Raw genomic sequence first — 22,829 nt, forward strand, 5'->3', positions numbered from 1 at the left:
CTAAAAATTTACAAAAATCAAGTTAAAAGGCTTAAAATGTCTGATAAAAATCTAAGAAAAGCTATTGAATACACGCTTCGGTTAGAGACGATGATGACATCAACAATAATAATCATAATTATTCGGTTCTTTAGGATCAGACTCGTATTAGACCCAAACTAACTTTGATAACAAAAACGACCTAAATATAATAATTGCGAAAGCAACTACTAGTTCGTATTGAAAGAATTTCGGAAAAGGTGCATCGAAATTATCCTTATAAAAGTAAATTACATTAAAAAAATATATGAGAAGGGAAATGACACTCTTACTCTAAAAAAACTGTAAAAACAAATTTTAATAATGTCTAGCCTATATTTGCCATAGCATTGTCAATTATTATCATTATTATCACACTAGAGCCAAAAGAAGCTAAGAAAGCTATTAAAATATTCCAAGACATACAAATGGTAACATGCGACCCTGTCGTTGCGAGAATTTTGGTGTTAGGCAAGCCGTAATTCCGCTCTAGTGAAAAGACGCAAAAACATCCTTTTAAAAATTGTCTTTTTCAAGGCAGGGTTCAGTACCAGATTGAAAATATGTATTTTTATTTCTTTTCGTCAGATGCATTATCAAGCTACAATGGAACCAGCGTTAAACCAGCTAAGACTCGAATTCCTGAGGATCCTTTGCAGCCACGAGCATTACGTAACCCTCAATCTGCCATTCCCTAGTCCCCTCTTCCCCACCCCTCCCTCGTCACCCACAGCTTCTGTTTCGTCAATCGACTCGGCCATGTCTACCTACACCATAGTTATCGGTAACAGTATGGCGGAACTTTCAACAGCTTTCAGACAGCAGCACTTTCTGGCTGGTTTGGTGCTCTCTGAGCTGGCTCTGGCTTTGGAAGGCGGGTAAGATTTTTTAGTAACTGACAAACTTATGGTTAGATGTTGATTAAGGCATTTTTCGATGGAGTGAAGTAAAAACAAACCCAAAGACCTCGCAATAGCCGACTAGAGCAGAGGGAAATCTCCAAGATACGACAATCTGGGCCAGATCACCTAGGGTTAGTGTAGAATATGATGTCAGATCTGAAGGCTGTAATAGAAAATTCAGTATCAGGCTTGGTTTGATGCTACTCTGGTTTAAAGATTTAATAAATGTAACCGGGGAAATTACAATTCATTGAGCCAACGTTTCGACACTCCTGTCTCGTTCCTTCATCAGGGGTGATCTAATTGTTGCCACAGGAGGCCCTTTTATAGACTTTGAAGGATCTCTTTTTGCAACGATCAGATCACCCCTGAAGAAGGCACTAAAAAACAGGCTTTTAGTTGGTGATTAATATGATAATGTATACATTACAGTAAGCTATTTTTTAATGTTAACATTATGCACTGAATATTGCAGCGTGATAAATTTGATAGCATACATTAAGATTAAACAATAAACATTATCAGCCAATAGTTGACTCCAACAGTATACGACCTTTCGGTTTTTCATTTAATTTCAGAGACATGACCCTAATATGCCAAGCCATAGACACTACACGTGACCTGATAGCCTGCCATGACTCAGACACCCGTTATGATAACGAGTCCTGTCGCTCAGCCGTGGCAGCTCTTTATCTGCCTATCGCTGGGTTGGTGGTAGGAGCCCTGCACCAACTACATGGATATGGTACCGAAGACAGCTTCAGCTTTACCCCTGATGTTGCCATGGCGATAGCCACGTCCAGTATATCAACCTTAATGGGCTCCGATGACAATAGGGGTGAATTTGCTTCACAGGTTGTTAGCAAGCTTCTTGAAAGCTTTCCATTCTTTGCCTAAAGAAAACTGCGACTAGTTGCTATGATTTTCAGTAATTTTAACGTTAAAATCGTGCAGTTTTCACGGGTCACTTGGTTTGTTTCCAGGGGCAACGTGTCGCTCACGTTCTTTCGGCGGGCTTTCACGTTGGTGTTGCAGGGCTCTTGAGATTCAGTTGCCATTGGAAAGGAGGAAAGTTGCCCGTGACAACACCGTTATTTTACCGTCAAAACCTCATCACCGAACATTTTTCGCGCGTCACTCGACGGATTATCGTCGTATTCTGGCGCAGGAACTTTCTTAGCATATTACTACCAAGATTTCGAAGCATAATCTCTGACTGGTAGATGATTTAGTTTTATCGACTCAGTTGATAATGTAAATTTGCCATCGTAAAGAACTAATGCTCGAAACGTCTTCTTTAGAAACTCTTTAATGTGGCCAATCAACTCATTTAATAAAACCAAATTATCTGGTTCTATCCCCCCCCCCCCCCCCCACAGCAACGCAGCAGTAAAGTTCTATAAAAATTCTACCTAACCCCTTTATCATTGCGTATTATAGTGCGTTTAACCGATTCAATTCGTATTGAACACAAAAAGCTCAGTGAAAATCTATCATGACACAAATGAACACTGCCTCTTTCATTCTTTGCTATGTTGTACAGAAAAGTAAACCACAGCAGCTTAGCCTTGAAGCTACGAGAAACCTGTTGGTGTGTCTGTTGTGGGTGCTGAAGAACATGGCTAGTGACGTGCTGAAGGATTGGTGGGCAGACCAACAGCCTGCTAAGTATGTCACCAACTCTCATTTCCTAGTATGCATTAGTCGCCTAACTTCACTGACCGTCCACTCTTACCCAGTTATATCTTGAAAGGGAATTTTGTTCACGGAGTCGTGGTGACGCGGTAGTTATTGGTTATTGCGCTGGACTCGAGTCGAGATGTCCAGGTTCCAGACTTGGGCTAGTGATTGTGTTGTGTTCGTGGGAAATACGCTTTGCTGTCACAGTGCCTTCTCCCAGGAGTATGAATGGGTACAAGAGCTTTGTCAGGGAAGGGCTAATGGAGTATCCTTGCGAAGGACTGGCATCCTATCTAGGGGGGAGTAGAAATAGTCCTAGTCCCTTCATGCCATGGAAACCAGGATAAGCTCTGGCTGGATAAGCCATTTGGCTCAAGTACTGACTTCACTTTCCTACTTACCTATGTTTCCCTGACGGTTCATTATTTCTCATTTACACCCCTGGGGTGAAGAAAGGCTCTAGAACATGGGATAGTAACTCCGATTAGGGTCAACCCCGGCCCCAGTACACCAGCCATGACATAGGATAATGGATCTCTTATGAGGGAAGATGTTAGTTCGTCTTGCCCTGAGGAGGACTAAGAAAAAAACCTGAGCCTCTATGAGGAGCGCAAAATCCAATGGTTTGATGCTTTTTTTTCCTCACGGGACTCGGAATTATCTCTTTGTCCCAAGCTCGTAACAAGACGAAGAACATCTTTCTTCGTTCCATTTCGGAGCTCCAAATTCAGGATCTCTGAGGGTTTAAGAGTTAGGTAGCTAAAATTTTCTATCGTGGTTCAATTCCAGACTAGGCTTGTTGCTGGATGTTCTCCGGCTGTGCATCACTCTGTTCGAGTATGGCGGCAAGGTGCAGAAGTCTTCGCAGTTTCCAACAACTCCAAGACCGAAGGCGCAGCAGGATGTAAAAGCAAAAATAGAAGAGCTGTTGCTTGGAAATAAGGGAGCCGCGAGGGAAATGATGCAGCGACACAGCAGAGTGACGTTAGGTAACAAAACTAAGTGATTAAAGAAAGATATGAACATTTGTCCCAAAGGACAATTTATTGGATTCTCTTTACTAGGTGAGCTTCGGGGAACTCGTTAGTAAGGCGGGTGACATGTCGGGCCATTCGACCAGCGACTTATTCCTAGAATCAGCAATGACAACAATAATCTATCCGAAGATAGGAAAAGAAATGCTGGAAATTTATGACTCAGTCGATAGAGCGTGCGACTGCAAAATAGTTAGATGCACGGTTGACATTCTCGCAGGGCAATCAAATTTTACTTTGTTCTGCGCTTAGGAAAATTGCTAAAAACAAACTGATTAGTTTCTGAAGAAACTGCTGTGTTACAGAGGCTGGAAAATGAAGCATTTAAAACTGGCTCATCCCAGCAAGCTGAAGTACTCAAACTCACACAAAACAAAACAACTCCGCAAAATGAAACTCTCGCGAATTTTCATGCAACACCATAGTCCTAAATGTTACCTCAACTCAGATTGTTTCGCGTTTTGTGTCCAAACAGAAAAAGGCCAATCACCAACTCCTGAGTCTCGATTAAGATGGCGAAAGGATCAAACACAGTGGAGACAGGCTACAGAGCAACAAGACAGGTGCATACCGAAAATGTTTCAGTAAGCCCTCAGAGGGTAGATAAATTCAGGGGGTCCATCTGGAGGGATTTTTACAGGACGGGCGGGGTGGGGAGGGAGAGGCGTTATCATCTTAATAATGAGAGCCAAAATGTTAGCCGTTACTTTGTATGAGTCGTCCAGCTTTAGTAAATATTACGTACCGTCTTTGGTTTGGAACCCTACCTAATTGTAAAAGGAAGTTAGGGAAGGCTTTCAAAGACAAATGAATTTCATACTGAAACGTTTTCTTCTCCGAGAGAATAGCAACACTTACGTTTTTGTTTTTGGGAAGGAGAGATGAGAGTTTATTTAGAGAGGGAGCGCTTTTGTATTAAAACCCTCGATAGAGGGTATTACATAGGAGAGCTTATTGGAGCGTGTGGGCTTATAAAAGAGGGAAGCCTCTAAGAGAGGGATGCTTACAAGACAAGAGAGCTTATCAGAGAGAAGGACTCCTTTCAGAGAGTGGTTTATCAGAGAGCGTTAACGATATTCGTACAATTTCTTGTAGTTAAATCACTTCTGCCAATTTTATTTGTTGTGTTGTTTTCCGTAAAGAGTACGTCCTGAAGTTGAAGTCAATGCTCAAATCGAAGGAGGGCTTGCTGCTGAGGTCAACACCATTGTTCTTGACACGCTTGAGCTCTTGGTACAGGTCAGTGTTTGTGGCAGTTAAGGACATTGTGTCAAGAGAAAATAAGTGGCGGCTCCTTATTCAGGCCTTTGAATATGCCATTCTTCCTAAAGTTGTCTATGTTTGGTCTTACCAAAGGAAATCTGTTTCGAGACGTCGGCATGAAGGCTTGAGTGACTTTAATGTATAGTCCTGTATTGGCCACGGGATGTTACTTAAGTGGAAACGTTCTTTTTCAGACGGTGTCTACCTCAGAGTCTCTGCGTGTTGTATTAAGTGGAATCCTACGGGTTTTGCTCCATTCTTTGAACTGTAACCAGAGTGAAAGAGTCCTGCAGAACATATTTGCAACGCAAAGATCAATTGTCTACAAGGTAACGTAAGATGCACGATCCTCGCAGTAGAGAGTGCTATTTATGCAAGAGCGAAAATCAAAATATATGAACTTCATATATCCATCGTAAGGTAACGTAAATACCTCCATGAGACAATGTCTAGAAGCGTAGACATCTGTAACAGTTTATTCGTTGGTTAGATAGCTGATGTCTCTATTGTTTTGTCGAGATATTTGTGTTGCATATAGACTGTTAACATACTGCTTCCTTTTTTTAGTTCCCAGAGCTGTTGTTTGAAGATGACACCGAACTTTGTGCAGACTTGTGTTCCAGACTGCTAAACCATTGCAGCTCTGCTCTTAGTAGTATTCGGGCCCAAGCCAGCGCGTCACTCTATCTCCTCATGCGACAGAATTTTGAAATAGGAAATGTAAGTTGTAACTCTTCGGTGGACATTGGTGTTAAATAGTGCTGCTGCTTTTGTTTTGTTTGTTTTTTTTCGTTGGTGTGAAACTTTGGTTTGAGACTATTGAGCTTATACAATAGGAAGCTTAAGCACAAATGTTTCTGAGAAACAGATGGCAACCGGAAGTTAAATTTCACATTCCCGATGTTTAAAATGCTACAGCGACGACAGTATTGTCGATATATTGGCGTCAAAACGCGCTAAGATCAGTTTTCCGGTTGCCTTCCGCGTCTCGATAACTTCTCTGCTTAAATTCTTTATTGTATGGGAGACGTAGTGGCGGAGTTGTTTCGCCCTAGGGCCTGTTTTTTCGAACGTTCTGAGAACGTAAACCAAAACAATAGAAGTGTGTGGCTTAACTAAAAAAGTGGTTCTTTTTGCTTCGTTTCTCGTATATTTATTGTTTGAGTTTTAAATCCATTTTTACACCGCTGTATAACGTAAAAAAAAAGAAAAACAGCTTTGAGGACTGGTAACCACTGGGTCGTCCTAATGAACGAATCAGCGAATGTTCCAGGTTTTGAGTTCTGACCGTGTCATTATCACATTGACCGCTCTGACGAAGAGCTAACACTCGAGATGTCGGCTTCAGAAACCCTTTAAAGTGCACCTAAACCCAAAAATTTTTTTTCGCTTAACGAAATAAGCGTATTTTTTGGAGTATTTCTGTGCAAACATTTTTATTTGCTCAAATCTTCAATTGTCTGTGCCCAGTCAAAATACGGAAAATCGGCCGCCATCTTGCCCCACGGCCGAGTTTAAAGAGGAATGCTCTAGCGGGTAATGTGACGTCAAATCGAGAACACGAAAGTCTGCATTTCACACATTTTCGCTTGTTTGGGAAGGTTGTAGTCGATTTTGTCCGAAAATATGCCGACTAAGTGTGTTGAACGAGGATGTAGCAACGTGCGAAATTTGCAAGAGGGTATCACGCTTCATACATTCCTCATACAGCACACCTGGTCGGCATATTTCGGACAATATCGACCACAACCTTCCCAAACAAGTGAAAATGTGTGAAAAGCAGACTTTCGTGTTCTCGATTTGACGTCACATTATCCGCTAGAGCCATTCCTCTTTAAACTCGGTCGTGGGGCAAGATGGCGGCCGATTTTCCGTATTTTGACTAGGCACAGAAAATTTAAGATTTAAGCAAATTAAAAAATTTTTGCACAGAAATACTCCAAGAAATAAGCTTATTTCGTTAAGCGAAAAAAAAATTTTGGGTTTAGGTGCACTTTAAGGTCGCCAATTTGCGTTATAAACTCAGTTGATAGAACCGACTCATCTTCCAATACGCCCCACCGAAACAGCATCACGGTTTGTTTAAGAAACTTACCCCTTTACTCGTTTATCTGTTGTTTATTTGTACAAACGATTATTCTGTAGAATTTTGCAAGAGTCAAGATGCAAGTTACAATGTCGCTTTCCAGTCTTGTTGGCACTTCACAAGTGAGTTCGTGAGTTATTTTGTTTCAGCCTATTTGTTAAGTTCACTACAATTATTGTTGTGACGTGTACCGCTATGATTGCTTTCAACTGTTAACTGAACTTTATTTTAGACCATCTAATTTTGATATGATTATTCAATGCTTTTGTCATGATTCGTTAACGCTTTCCTCAGCGCAGTAATTGAAGAACTTTACAATCTCATTGATTGCAGGCGTTTAATGAAGATCACCTCCGTCGGTCACTGAAAACAATCATTACATACGCTGAATCAGATCAGGAGCTGAGAACGAGCACTTTTCCGGATCAGGTGAATGTTCGCACAGCTATTTTAACCCTCAAACTCCCGAGTGTGAATAGCATCTACACTGTAATTTCCCCTTACAATATCACCCCTAAATCAAACATTAATTTACGAGAGTAAAGGAAATGATCACAAACTCAAGAAGCTCTGGAGTGTCCAACAAATTCTCCTTGTCATCATCTAAGGAAATATATGGAGAACTGTATGGAAAATATGCATACTGATGTTAGGGTGTTGAAGGTTGAAGAAGTATTTTTTCCCAGCCTTGAAACTATTTTGAATTTTATTTATGAACGTAGTTTGAGGTTCGAAAGAGTCAAAATGTTTTTTTGAGATTTCCTAAAAGTTCGACGATGGACGTCCCCGCTTAGTAACCTCCAGTAGTCACACATACCGAACCACAACGCGCAGTTCACCACCAGATGTTGCTCTAGTTATGGCAAATACTCTCGATTTGAGTCAAGAATCCCTTTTAGTCTAGCTTCCAACAAGGAGGAGGAAAAACAAAGGACTCCGTTTCTATATTCCATGAGCTTGTTTTATTAGTACTTTGCACAATAAGTCTTAGGATTTTGGGTTACTACCAATATGATTCTTATGTTGCGAGGAAAATAACTTGCAATGTTCTGATAGGTCCGGGAGTTGGTGTTCAATCTCCACATGATTCTGTCGGACACAGTCAAAATGAAAGAGTATCAAGAGGTCAGTCTTAAACTTTTGAGCTTCTGTTTTACAAGGTTTTGATTGGTTATTTCCGTTCTGTGAAGGCGTTGTTGTGAAGGCGTTGTTGTGAAGGCGTTGTTGTGAAGGCGTTGTATTTTCCGAAAAAGAGTCTTGTAGAAGACCACTCACTGTATATTTTTTTATCTCAACCACTAACTTGCATGATTTGATCACTTCGTAACATGAATTTTTCTCTTCTGTACAACCTATTGTCTGAAAATCTTACTCCTTGTTCTCATATCTGTAGGCCGCGGTTCCCAATTTTTCTATTCATTGACGTTAAGGTTTCGCTTTGTTACCAAAACTTTACAGAAAGCCAAGAAGATAGATACACCCCGCATTCTTGTTAAGTTTTTGGATAATTCCCAAAAATTATTCCAGCTTCCTTTATTTCTCATCACTACTCATCGACCTCACGGAAAAAATAATGGGAAAAATTTGAGAACTTGAAATAGCATTTTAGTGAAATATTGTTCTTGACTTTTATTAATACCGTTTTCATAACTTGCTATCCATTCTCATTTATTCAGGACCCAGAAATGTTGATTGACTTGATGTACAGGATTGCTAAAGGGTAAGTGATGTTCGCAGGATTTCTGATGCAAGTGCTATTGCATTCGTCAAGCAAAAGTAATGAAATTGACTGTACCAAATATTGTGAACTGTTGTCCCAAAGTGGGAAAAACTCGGATATTTATTTAGGATAAATATCAATGGTCTCCCAAACGCCTGATCGGATATTCCTTGAATGATTCGGACCTTCATCGGATGCCCTTCCCTTGCTGCACTGAAGTCGAGAGAGCTCGGGTGTATACCAAATTCCGATGATGAAACTATAAAGTGATGCTAAACGCACTATCGATAGAGAAACTCCAAGAGAAAATCCACCTCTCCCCCGTGGGTAATTGAACCCCAGTCGTTCGGATTTGCCGTTTGGGTGCTTTACTAATGAGCTATAGAGGTATCGCTTAAGAGCAAATCCATCTACGCATATGAATTAGGCCATAGCCAGTGTTGTGATACTTTAAGGGAGGTTCTTAAAACACAGTCGAGGCAGGTGAACAGATGAAGAACGTAACTTTTTTATCTTTATGGTTATTTTGACGTTGTGTCTCATTAAGCATCGTACAACATTTGTATTCCAGGCACTATTAATTGGTTCTAGCATTTAATTGTGTTCATCTTTTTCATGCTAGATATCAAAATTCACCTGACTTACGACTGACTTGGCTGTACAACATGGCTGCCAAACATGGCGAGGTACCAATAGCTTTAAGATACAGTATTAATTTATCAAAGGAAAGCGGTGAAGCTCAATTTGGTTAATTCTTACTTCCTTTCTAAATTTCGAATTACTGACAATGGATCCTGTTGCGCTCGCGAAATACAGATTTCCGTACAGACGAAGGAATTGCCGTCATATGGAAACCAAATTTCTCAATCTAAAAAGTCGGCACATTCTCTGAGACATTGGGCTCCGCGTGAACGCTGCACCAAGCATAGGTGCGCCTCCATAATTGCAGTAATGAGTTAACTTTACACACAGGAAGTATTCTGCCAAGCTCTCAGTATGTGATCACTTTAAGTTCAAGTGCATCAAGAAACCATAATCTGACTGACCTCGAATGATGACTCGTTGTCGTATTTTTCCTTTTGTTGTGTTTCTTTTGAGCAGAATAAAGTGGAAGCAGCCATGTGTTTGGTACATACAGCAGGTTTGGTGTCTGAGTACCTGAGTATGTTGGAAGACAAGCCGTACCTACCCATTGGATGCGTTTCGTTTGAGAAGATATCACCCAATGTGCTGGAAGAAAGCGCTATTTCAGATGATGTAGTATCACCTGTAAGTCTTTACTCTGTCTTTCCCAAACGGGCCGCATGTGAACCAATTTTATTCGGGCCCCGGTGGTTCATAGGATGGATAACGCTATCCACTGGATAAATCTCAATCCGGTTGATAGTGCAGTACGTTCGGTGTACACTTTTTCCGCTGGATTACGATTTATCCGCCGGATATCGTCATCTGCCTTTTGAACAATTGGGCCCAGGAATAGACACATGGCTGGAAAATGTCTCCTCTTCTTGCATTCTTGGTTTTTGTTGTTGCTGTGATGGTGGTCATTCTTCGTCAAACCGTGTTCAAACATGCCAGGTGTCAAAACCTTTAACTGTAAAGACCTTGGAGCTTATTCTCCCAACTGGAGATCACATATTTCTTTGTCGGGGAGTCCTGTTAAATTAGTGTTTTATCGGTGTAAAATTCCCTTCTCGATAATCTCCGTAATTCGTCTAACTCTGTCTGCTCGACGGTGGAATAGAACTGCAAAGAGAATTTACCTTCCGTTCAGTTGGAGTGATTGGATTAAGTGAATGTTATCCTTATTATTTTCAGATTTATTTATATTTTTGTTGACATATTTTGCTTCTTTTATTCAGGATGAGGAAGGAATCTGTACCGGAAAGTACTTCTGTGAGAATGGATTGGTGTTGCTTCTAGAAACAGCTGCAAACACATTTTTCCGATCTCATTTATTTGAATGTGTAAACGAGGTGTATAAACTGTTGATACCAATTCTGGAGGTAAAACGTGATTACAAGAAGCTAACTCAAGTTCATCAGAGGCTTTCTGAAGCATTCGGCAAGATTATACAGACGGTAATAGATAGCTCTTATAGACCAATATTCTCTCAGTATTGGACCGGGCACTGTCCCGAATAGTCCCGAATGATACCGCACTTGTGTCCCTTGGAACTTATATTGATTATACAGACGGTGAGAGATAGCTCTTATAGACTGCAGGTTTGATCATGTTTTCTATCAGTGCTGTTAGTAATTGAGGTGTTTTTGAGCAGTCAACATTTTTTGTCTTTTAAGTTAAGTTAAAGTTAAGTTAAGTTTTATTTAATATGGCACCACACTTAGGTACAAGCTACTTTCCAGGAGGCCCAGAAATAAACAACAGAAATAAATAATTCAAGTTGAACATAAATTAAACTCGGGGCTACCGCGTGAAACAAATCCAGATAGTGGTCAGAGTGGGACTCGAACCCGGGAGCAGCGGATTACGAGTCCGACGCGCTGACCACTCGGCCACGCTGCCTGGCTTTTTTTGTATTCATACGTACACAAGCGCTAACTGGTTCCTTTAGACACCAGATTACTCTAGGGGTTGAATATAATTGATTCCATTTAACTTGTTGTGAAGAGAAGTTTCACTTACCCTGCGATTGTATTGTTTTGTTTTTTTGTTTGTTTTTTTTTATTTTTCCAGGAGGGAAAGCGTATGTTGGGAACATATTTCCGAGTTGGTTTTTATGGATCAAAATTTGGAGACTTGGACGGAGAAGAGTACATTTACAAAGAACCCGCCATTACAAAGCTTCCTGAAGTGTCGCATCGTTTACAGGTTAGTTTATTAAGCCTTATATGTGGCTGTCTTAGTGCACCTTGAAAAATTTTGTCTGAAATTTTCTAGTTCGCCAGTTACCATCCGTTTTAATCTTCTCTATCGTTAGCCATTCTTGTTCTTTCTAAGTTTATTACGACCACATTGGTGTGTTTTCAACTCAGTTGTTTAAATTTTGTTGATTTTTTCAAGTTAAAGGTTGTTATACCACTTTCCGAACTCAAATAGCCTTAAGTGTGTCGGATCGTTGCACCAGGCAGGGAAAAGAATTTTCCATTGGGTGTAGAAAGCGATCCGGGATTGCTTTTCCTTTTTTTTGCCTTACTTCATTCTGTGATTAGCCCAAAAAAACGCGCACTATTCTTTCAACCAATCAGATGCAATACTAAATACTTTAGACAGTTTGGTCTAGTTTACTTTGAGCTCTCACTGTTGTAATTACTTTGGTTTTGGTTTTACGACTCTCTATCGGAAAGCGCTCTAATTAGAAAGAGAAATAACCAAGGAATAATAGACCACTTTCATTAATGGCTGCCGGATTAATATTCTTTTGTTTAAATTTAAATTAGCCCTTCTGACCTAATTCTCCAGTACAAAATTGAAAAGAATACATTATATCAAGCGAGGCCAGAAGGGCTAATTGAAATTTAAACAAAAGAATATTAATCCGGCAGCCATTTATGAAAGTGGTCAATGGTCAGCAATTTTCACACTGACAGTGCCTTACTAACTGCCATAGCACCTCGTCTTGAAGCACTTTTTCTACTCCGGTTATGAGCCCCCTCGGATATAGGCCCCCTTGGATATAAGCCCCCTCGGATATAAGCCCCTTTCCTATAAAGCTCTCTTAAAACCCTTTACAAAGTCGTATAACCCCAGGGCTTGGCAGCAGCTTCCGGTGCGTCAACAAGTTGTTATTCAAGCTGACAGACGATGGAATAAACAATTAAAAAACTGACTGTAACATCCCAGCGTTGGTTTTGTACAAGGAGAATGTGTCGTTGATACCAGCCTGGTTTAGTTGTTCGTTTTAAGAGTACTGCGTAGCGCTCTAATTAAAGGGGAAATAATCAAATAAACAATGGTCAGTATTTTTCGCACCGACAGTGTTCTACTAACTGAGCTATGTAGTCTCGTATCCTTTTCTCAAGTTCACAAAGTAGTAAATTCGAACATCTTCCGACTAAACAAGCGAGTCATCTTGTATGAAGCAACAACTTGCAAAAACTTTTATCCAGGCCTTCACCTATTTGATGTTGGAATTAAATGAATCAACGAAACAGGAGCTCACTATGGAATTTTTTTTTTTTCCAGGCATTTTATGGTGAAAAGTTTGGGCCAAATGTTGTGGAAGTAATCAAAGATTCCAACACAGTTGAGCAAGACAAGCTCGATCCAGAAAAGGCATACATCCAACTGACCTATGTGGACCCATATTTTGACGAATACGAACTAAAGGATCGTATTACTTACTTTGACAAGAATTTCAACCTAAGTATGTTCACTACACTTTTGACAGTCTATCTGATCTTCTTTTAGGCTTTCAGAGTAAATTTTAAAAGAGTACTGAAACTGAGTATTCTGGAATTCCTTGTTTCTTTTTTTTTTTTTTTTTTTTTTTTTTTAACTGTGCTCCCTGTTTGATTCAGAAAACTCGAACCGTCCTCTCCACTAATCAAATGCTGATGAAAAACCAGTTTCGATTTTGCAAATTCTGTTTATTCCCGCGCCTGACGCATGTTGCAAGTATTTATTTTGATTCGTTCCTTCTGTTGTCTAAGCCCCTTCTTGGTGTAGAAGACGCAGAGCACGTCACAATCGAACACCGCCTCCTTAACCAATAGCCCATTTTCGAATTACCTTTTTTTCCAGGCGAGTCCTGGTGCTCATCCTCTCATATGATAATACATGCAAATGAAACTCGTTTTCATGCGAATGGTTGAGCACCAAATCTCGTTTTGAGAAAGAGGCCAAAGGTAATTCGGAAATGGCCTATGGATTTCATTATTTCCTTCGTTTTATGGTCGTTTGTTTTCTTTTGTTTTACATCAACTGTGTCTTCCACACCAAATATGAGCCGTTGTTAAACCACTGTTCTGATCGGTTGTTCAGTTGGGTTTCACGGCCAGCAATCAACAAGTGCTCTATTATCCCTAAAGAGATTGCGTTTTTAAACTCACAGGAAGGTTTATGTACGAAACTCCTTTTACACCGAGCGGGAAGCCTCACGGCGAGCTGGTCACTCAGTACAAGAGAAAGACAATTTTGACTGCCGCCAACTCATTCCCGTATGTCAAGACACGGGTCAATGTTGTGCATCGTGAACAGGTCAGTTTTGGGTTGTTTTTTGTTGAGGTGCAGCTGTTTTTCTGCCAATCCACATGTGCGCATTTGGTTGCCTTTGGCAACTCTATTTAAGGAAGAATTTTTGGCTCAGTGAGCTCAGACATGACGTTATTTTTGCACGTCCCCAGCCTCCTTTAAAGGCGTTACGTCATGATATTTATGGCCGATTTTTGCGACAAACATGATCACATTTAACTGAGAGGAAACCAGAGACGACTAGTTTGGTAAGATAGAAAAATAAATCAGAAAGCAACAAGAATGGTGAAGTATGGAGAAGATGGACACGGATTGGGAATGACCCGCTTAGCTCTTGAACACTAAGGGTGACCAGCATGTCAGTTCTCTCTACAGTATCACCCCTGAATTACACATTAAGGTCATGAGAATAAAGAAAATGATCACCAATTAAAGAAGCTCCTGATTGTTAAACGAATTCTCCTTATTAGCACCTAAGGAGATTTGTAGAGAACAATATGGAGAATATGCATACTGATGTTAGGGTTAAGGGATTGTGGTTTGACGTTTCAAGGCGCACAAACTCTTGACCCAGCTACTGTACAGGATCAATTTTCCTGTGGTGGTTCCAATAAGAAACTTGGATGATCAATTTACTCTGATGAGTCGAAATTTCTTCCATGAACGCGATAAGTCATTTCCGAATTACGTTTATGCCTCTCTTTCAAAACGAGGCCTGGTTCTCAACTATTCTTATGAAAATGAGTTTAATTTGCATGTGAGTGAAAACTTATAATCGTATGAAAGGATGAGCACTAGGACTTGCCTTGAAAAAGAGGCCAAAGGTAACTCGCACTTAACTTGGTGATTCTTAAAGCATTATAATTGTCAATAACAGATCAACAGACACTTTTTTTTTTCTTCTAACATTGATTTATAACCGTCCACTTGATTGACATGGTGTAGATTACGTTGAGTCCCATTGAAGTCGCCATCGAGGATATGGAATTAAGGACAAAAGAGCTTCTGAACGCAATCAACCAAGAACCACCAAACCCTAAGATGTTGCAGATGGTGCTACAAGGTTCCATTGGCACTACTGTTAATCAGGTCAAATGTTTACCTCTCTTTTTATTGCCACTTTATTTTAATCTTGTCATGGTCCTCAGTTAATCTACTGATCGTAATTTGGTTTTATCAACTGAGTTGATAATGTAAATTGCCACCGTAAAGAATGTCCAAGCTGACGTTTCGAGCACTAGACCTTCGTCAGAGTGGAACGTCAGCTTTGAAACTCTTTACGGTGGCCAGTTACGTTATCAATTTAGTTCATAAAACCAAAATTACCTTGTTAATCCCACTGACTCAGAACCACAGTTTCTTTAGAAACTTACCCCATTGATTCATGGATCTACTGATCGGTCGATCAGTCATCCATTTTGTCTGTCCGTTCGTGCATACCGTAAACTGTCGTCTATAAGCTCCATCACTTATATCCCGGTTATAGGCTCACCTACTTCCAAAGAAAAAAAACAATAATCCGATAATAGCCCCCCCTCCCCCCCCCCCACACACACACACACACACACACACACACACACACACACACACCCCTGATGTAAGCCCCCTTCTAGCTTGATAGGAACTTAATTTATTATGACTTTTTTAAGCTTAATTAAGGACCAGTAAATGCAAATTTGTGTTTTCATCAACACTGCCATAGCCCGTTGTGAAGCACTTTTTTTACTTCGCCTATGAGGCACCTCGGATATCAGCTCCCTAGGATATAAGCCCCCTCGGATTTAAGCTCCCCTGTTAATAATCTCTCTTAAAACCCTTTACGAAGTCGTAAAACGCCAGGGCTTGGCAGCAGTTTCCGTTGTGTCCACAAGTTGCTATTCGAGCTGTTAGACGATGGGATAAACAATAAACAACTGACTGTAACATCCTAACGTTGGTTTTGTGGCACGGAGAATTTTTCGTTGATACTAGCCTAGTAGACGTTTCAATGTAGTTCTATCCAGCCCAACTGCGATTGGTTGTTCGTTTTACGAGTAGTGCTTAGTTCTGATTTAACCATGATTGTCAGTGTTCATGTCAGGTCTAATAAACCTCCTGTTTACAATCACCATTCTCAATAAAGTGATAAACTATTGTTTTGCTGGATAGCAATATAGTTCCTTTGAAAATTAAGGTTGACTTGTCTAACTGTCGCTTGGGTGATGTGCTGTATTTACAGGGTCCTCTAGAGATTGCTTTGGTGTTCTTGTGTCACGATAAGGACTCTGAAGATGGCGCAGAAACGCCAATGACCACGAGACACCATCACAGACTAAGACTCTGTTTCAAAGAGTTTATCAAGAGGTAATGCTAGTGTGTATAGCCAGGCAAACAACAAACCGAGACATATAAATCACTCAAGAAGCACTTTTTGTGTATAATGCAAGACTCGAATGATTAAGCAACTCAACCGAAGTTACGTGCATTACAAGAGCTAAAGAGTGAGCAAGAATCTTCTTCGTGCAAAATAAAAAGTGAGGCTTTGGGTGGGCAATCGCCATATAGAAGTTTGAAATAATTATAAAGTTCCCTTGTCCCCATGTGTTTTTACTGCGTTTTCTAGTTTTTGGGTCACCAAAATTTCCATGCAAACCCTACAACAGCCTAATGTAACTAAATTCCTTGGGGTCTATATTGACGATCATCTCACCTGCAAACACCATATCAGCTATGTATGTAAACAAATCGCTAAATCCAGTCACTAGGTATTATATTTAGGTCTCGCTTTTCCCTATCCTCTACAACCAAACTCACTTTGTACTACATCTTATTTTATCCTTATATCGTCTATTGTAACTCCGTCTGGTCGTCCACATACGTATCTAACTTAAATAGAAGTTATTATTTGCAAAACTGAGCTGTGCGGGGCTATCACCAACTCAGACTATCGAGCCCATTCTGCTCCTTTATTCTCCAAGCCAGGAATTTTTAGATTTTTTCCAAGTCAATACGTTTGAACTCGCCAAATTTATGTTTTATTTCAAAAATAACTTATTGCCCCATTGCTTTTCAATCTTTTTGTAAGGAATAGCTAAATTCACAGCTATGGTACGAGAACAGCCAGTAATTATCGTACGCATTTGTGCCGTACAAATCTCAAGCAATTTACGATTCTCAACCAAGGTCCTAAAATTATGAACTCTCTCCCTATTTCAGTCACTCGTTCGTCAAACTTTCTCAGCTTTAAGACGAAATTGCAAGAGTTTTTACTTAAATAATCACTGAATTGGCCAAGCCGCACTTTCTCAGCACTTTTTCTTTACTTAATTTATTATTTTAAGTGAGGTGGCTCTCCCATAAGTCCGGTGGCTTCTTGGGTCTCGTCGCCTTCTAACTGTTATCGCTGTAATTAAATATTTTTATTGTTAAAATAAGGCAAATAAGAGATAATGATGATGAATATTTTATGCTATCCAACTGGCAGCATTCTTGATCTTGGGCTAACTTTGCTACATTCGGGTATTTGTGCGGTGCATTAAAGTTCATGTAAGACACCAAATATCACGTCAGATACCGTCACTGAGTGCACTTCCTCCGACCATACCGCAACCGTCTGACTTTATCACTCCTTGGAGTTATCAATACCTCAATCCTTGTAGTGCCTTAAAACATGTTATTGCTATGTATTAGGTGTGGAGATGCTCTGCATAGGAACAAGCAGCTTATCGCATCTGACCAACGTGCCTATCAGAAAGAACTGGAAAGGAATTATACACAGCTTACCGAACAACTTGAACCTCTCTTGAGGAACAAGTATGGCACCTTACGTGGATCCACCAGGCAAAAGTAAGTTTATTTTCCACGCTGGTGATACACGATGGTTATTTTGGGTGGTGCTAGTGTTGCTGCTACGAGTCTAAGATGAATTTAACTTTATTAAAGGAGGCTTATGTTGAAAATTATCGAATTCCTCTGCCTTTAATAAGCTTCCTACCTATTACTTTTTAAATAAATCTGCTAGCGTTCTATCACAGATGCTGCAATCTGATTGGCTAGATACTCGAAGTAAATTCCGCCATAGACGTGAGTAGCCCAACGGTGCGCGGTTGTAAACAAAACGAAATAAAAGCATGAAGTTGTCTTGATGTTATAAACTGAATCAATAAGATTTTCTGCTTTCGATTTTTGCGCGAAGCCCACAACAGGTAACACGCATACAAATCTCAGTCGAGCGAATAATCTCATTGCTAATTGCTATAACATGTTTTTATATGCAACTGGTAAATAACTGCGCACTTTGTTATCGTTTTGCAGGGAAGGATCTGCCCTACTGAGGAAAGTCTCTAAGAGTTTTAATACAGGACACAGTATAGCTTAACTTAAAATTCCACTTAGAGCCTTACCTTTACCAAGTCAATTTTGTATGTTTTAATAATTGGAATTGATTGATTGAGTGATGGAATGATTGATGGATTTCATTCTCTGCAGTCTGTGAACCTCGTGTTTGAGAAATTCTTTCGAAGTTGGTTGTACGAACAGTTCACACAAAAAAATGAGAAACTTTTCTTTTTTTGATGGGGGTCTAAAAGAGCCCCTTCATATTCAAAGATTCCTGTAAATTTAGCGCATTAGCGAACAAATATTTTCCCAACCGCAAGATGTGTTTTGTACTTAGTGTGGTCATCAAAGAAAGGTAAAAAAGACAGTTTTTAGCTTAATGTGCCAACAATCCTGGCCAAAACGTTTGGAGAAACACACATCCCTTTTTATGAGTCCGTCCCGTGTTTCATGAGCAACTTGCGTTCGTATTCCATCCACGAAAACATTATACCCTCCCTCTTTCCCTTCCCCAACTCACACCATCTGTGTTCAACATTGTCCAGGGCGGGAGGGGTAAGTACATGTTTTGCCATTTACAAGGTGAAGCTATAGTGCCTCAGACGTTTTTACCAAGATTGTAGATTTTAGAGGTAAACACTCTATTGTGAATATTGTACAGGTACATGAAAGTAAACAAATTTTTTGGTCAAAAAGAAAATTCTTTAATTTCGTCTGTATTTGCAGAGTAACAAAGCTATAAAATTCCCGCTCCACACAGACATAATGCAATGTTTCCAATGTTGGAACGGATTTGTAATGTGTGGCTTTTGTTTTTTTGAAAGTTTTGGACAGAGAAATTAAAAGTCCTCTGGTTGATCAACTTTAGAGAACAGTTTCTTAAATAAACTGAACTCAGAAATGAGTACGAAATGTTTTGGCTTAACTATTGTTATTGTAACTTTTTGTTACTTCAACGCCAAAGACGCGACATAACATATCTAAGGACACTGGGACAGGCATTGAGAATTGCGCACAACTACATGCCCATAGGCTTGTGAGAAATTATGTTATTTTTTATCTAGGAACAATTTCTATCTAGCGAAAGGAATATCTGAACTGCACACAGCAACGGTGACAAGTTGGTGACTTCACTCGACTGGGGATGCGTCCGAGACAATTGACATATTTAGCACCGCGTTTACGTAAAACGTGAGCGGCAAAAGTGACCTATGTCACCTTTTTTCCCGCCATTTTTCACGTTTGCCGGTTGCGGTTTCACTGTTTCTATGTGGAAGTACCTGTTAAGCGTTTGCCGTGCACGTAAGATTTTCTTCACTTTTCCTCTGACAGAGTAGAAGTTAATTGCCGGAAAAACGGCACTAAAGCTCTTCTTTGTAAATCGTTCAAGGGTAAATTATTTCAAGTTGGAGTGATTTTCATTTATGATTATAAAATAATGGACAAAGTACTCGCGTTCTTATTAGGTAACTGGTCTGTTTAGATAAAGTTGTGACGTCACCCTTTTTATGTTTGCCGGCACAATTTAAAAACATCTCATACTCAAAGCTTTTGAAGTATTTGCAAAGTAGCTTCAAGTAAAAATAACAAAAATTAAAAACGGAGAAAGATTTGTCACATTTTGATTTGGGTTTAGCTTCCTCCCTGAGCCCAAAGACAAAAGAAAAAGGAAAAAAAGAACTTCAGTGTTTCGCATGCGTTAATAATCGTGAGCTAGATGATCTTGTCGAAAAACCTTGAGCATTTTTTACATTTTCCAAGGAGATTTTCGCTTGTAAAGTTCTCGAATTCTTCCACCCCCCCCCCCCCCCTTCCTGCGCCTTTAGATAACAGTATGTAAAGACATTAGTAATAGTCAGTTGTGGTTATGAGCATTATCGAAATATAACAATAGGAAATCCACACTCATGAAATGGAAATGATCCCACATTATTGATTTCTTTATTAAAGGCTTTTTCATGACAGTCTAATGTTCTATCGAGACATAGTTCACCTGAACGTTATGATAATTCTCAACACCTGTCTTTGAACCGGCTGTATTAAGAGTTTTTGGGAGAATTTATCAAATGATCACTCATTTGAACGAGAAGCTTCACAAAGATGTCGCATACTCAAATTCTAAACTTCATACGCGAAATGGGTCTTTTAAAGCTTTCATCAAATATTTTTCGCCGATCAAACCTCAGAGAACTCGAAAAAAGTGATGAAGATTCGATCAAAGTGAAATTTGTAGTGTAAGATAAAAACTGTCAGATTCATAATGGCTTAAAATTTATATAATACGCGTGATCGAGTGTTAAAAATATCGTTACACAACCGATCCAAAGGAAGTAAACAAACCGCTGTAGAATAACGTGCGAGAACTTAGTTTAATGAGTCGTATGCGTAGGGCGGAAAGCGAAATGACTCGTTTTTTATAAACAAAATCATCACGACATAATTGTCTTTTATTATATAGATACTGATGAAATACCAGGATTTCTCCTTTTAGTAAAAAATCATATCTTCACCGCGCGCAGTGAAGATACTATTTTTATCTGTCACTTCTGAGGATATTGGTGTGGCCATGGTTACCAACATAATTACCCAATTGCTGTTTCGAAAATGAATAAAAAGTGTTGTCTTTTTTGTGGAAACTTCATCGGTATCTAAATAATAAACAAAACATTACATGGCCGCTTTGGGATACGAATTTTATCTTCTCGTGCTGAAAGTATCTCTCACGAGTGAGCCCAGCGAACGAGTGAGAGATACTTTCAGCACTCGAAGATAAAATTCGTATCCCCGCGCGGCCATGTAATATCCTCTATATATCCTCAGAATCTGGTTGTATACTTTATAAAATTACACTGCAAATGATATAAAAGTACGCCTCATCCCTTGTTTAATGAGTCATATGAGTAAGCTAGAAAGTGAAATAACTCGTTTTATTTATAAATAAAATCATCACGACATAATTGTCTAATTTTCAGAATCTGGTTGTCTATTTTATGAAATTACATTGCAAATGATTCAAATTACACCTCATCCCTTGGTATGAAATGAAAGTTTGCAGTGAACGATTTAATGCAATGACCTTAGTCTGAGATGACCGCTTTGTGTGTGTGTGTTTTTTTTCTCCTGAGTAACTGATCTAGATCAAGTGAACTTTTCTCCATACTGTTGCTATTGGCACTGCTAGTGTTATACAGAAATACCATTTCAGTTTCAAGCTTTCAGTTTCATTAGTCATATCATAAAAGAATAAAAAACAAAATCTTTTCATCTCCAAAATTATCAAGTTTCCGTACCACTTGGTTTCATCTACTAACGGTTGTCGTTTGATTTCTTTAAAAAGAAAACAAGAAAAATTTTCCAGGGATTTTAAGGGTAAGTACGATTTATGATTCATTATATAGTTCACATTCTGTTTAGTGCCATTCCAGCATTGCAATATATAATTTTGAACGCAATATATGCACAACTTACTGTAATTCCATTTCCTAAATTTCAAGTCAATGCCGAGGCGACTGTAGATGCGGATGAAGAACAGATTAAATCTAAGAAGCTCAGCCGAGTAAAATTATTTCGCTAATTCTCGTGAATGATTCTTGAGGGAATTTTGTTTTTTGTCACTCTTTTGACTGCGAGATTTCAAAAAGCTGAAAAGTGACACGCGACATCGTATGAAACACGAAATGTTCATTTTGATTTGTGTTTATCAGACATCCTTGAAAGTTGATCGATGGCTCTGCATAACTAATGCTATTTCGTTTCCATTTTCCAGAGGCTTTGATTTGATGTATTTCGCGGGAGAAAGTTTTAAGAGGAGTCTGAAGGCAGGTACGATTTTTTTTTCATAATGAGGTCTGGCATATTACGCTGTTGGTTATTCCAGCTGTATGATGTCAAGATAGGAATATCTACAGTGTCATTCTCTTGAGCTGCCTATATAAAGGCCCTCGTCGATTTGTGCAATATGGATTATTCTAGTCATGGACGATGTTATCAAAAGTATAACTAAGTGAACATATGCTAATGACATTTCGCAAGAATTGCAAAACATCCTTGATCAAATGCCACAAAGCATGACAGATGCGGCGATCCTTAAAGTCACTGATGTGATTAACAATTACAATCTCTTTACGATTTCGGTACAATCTCCAGCAAACACTAATGAGAAAACCTTAACCTATCAGCTTTATGGTGTAACGATGAGATCATACCGAATTCTTCTGAATAGTTTACAAGGAATTGTAAAGCAGCTGGAAGTGAGAATTAAGCACTAGATCTGAGGAGCACTGCAGGCTTAAAACGACTACACTCTCAGATTCTGAATCTAACTCGAGCGATAAATTTTATAAAGTTTGAATCTGATTAATTGTCAAGTGACACTGGTCGAACTAAACTAAACATTTTTAAAACCCCTGTGATAATTTAATTTTAGTATAGTATTGCTCACTATTAACATCATACTGGCCAAAACAGCGTACGGCGCAAGAGAAAGAGAGAGTCGAAACGCAAGCACAACTTGAATCCAGAAATGATCAAAATATTCGTGGTTAGAAAAATATTTCCAAAGTTTAATATACCAAGCATAATGAGCATTTTACGAAATAAAGGAAAATCTAGCAAAACCAACAGGTGCCAATGAAATCTTCAAAAATGAGAAAAAA

General features: G+C 39.3%; 1 protein-coding gene and 1 long non-coding RNA gene across 2 annotated transcripts in view; one reads left to right on the forward strand and one right to left on the reverse strand.

The window, feature by feature from the left end:
- The window catches only part of LOC111347353 (dedicator of cytokinesis protein 7), a 45,656-nt gene extending 26,557 nt beyond the window's left edge, over positions 1–19,099 (forward strand). Inside the window, exons 27-48 of the mRNA XM_088739778.1 lie at positions 607–896; positions 1,499–1,775; positions 2,464–2,588; positions 3,390–3,589; positions 4,110–4,197; positions 4,777–4,873; positions 5,092–5,226; positions 5,465–5,617; positions 7,043–7,105; positions 7,317–7,412; positions 8,040–8,108; positions 8,660–8,703; positions 9,326–9,389; positions 9,805–9,972; positions 10,566–10,784; positions 11,401–11,535; positions 12,850–13,030; positions 13,718–13,863; positions 14,803–14,946; positions 16,076–16,200; positions 17,527–17,682; positions 18,151–19,099. Of these exons, the coding sequence (XP_088595904.1) occupies positions 607–896; positions 1,499–1,775; positions 2,464–2,588; positions 3,390–3,589; positions 4,110–4,197; positions 4,777–4,873; positions 5,092–5,226; positions 5,465–5,617; positions 7,043–7,105; positions 7,317–7,412; positions 8,040–8,108; positions 8,660–8,703; positions 9,326–9,389; positions 9,805–9,972; positions 10,566–10,784; positions 11,401–11,535; positions 12,850–13,030; positions 13,718–13,863; positions 14,803–14,946; positions 16,076–16,200; positions 17,527–17,682; positions 18,151–18,214 (3,039 nt within the window). The 3' untranslated portion in view covers positions 18,215–19,099. The remainder of the gene's footprint in view (positions 1–606; positions 897–1,498; positions 1,776–2,463; positions 2,589–3,389; positions 3,590–4,109; positions 4,198–4,776; positions 4,874–5,091; positions 5,227–5,464; positions 5,618–7,042; positions 7,106–7,316; positions 7,413–8,039; positions 8,109–8,659; positions 8,704–9,325; positions 9,390–9,804; positions 9,973–10,565; positions 10,785–11,400; positions 11,536–12,849; positions 13,031–13,717; positions 13,864–14,802; positions 14,947–16,075; positions 16,201–17,526; positions 17,683–18,150) is intronic.
- The window catches only part of LOC148720557 (uncharacterized), a 486,858-nt gene that overhangs the window by 21,775 nt on the left and 442,254 nt on the right, over positions 1–22,829 (reverse strand). The window lies entirely within an intron of this gene.

This window comes from Stylophora pistillata, chromosome 11, assembly GCF_964205215.1.
Source record: "Stylophora pistillata chromosome 11, jaStyPist1.2, whole genome shotgun sequence".
Lineage (NCBI taxonomy): Eukaryota > Metazoa > Cnidaria > Anthozoa > Scleractinia > Pocilloporidae > Stylophora > Stylophora pistillata.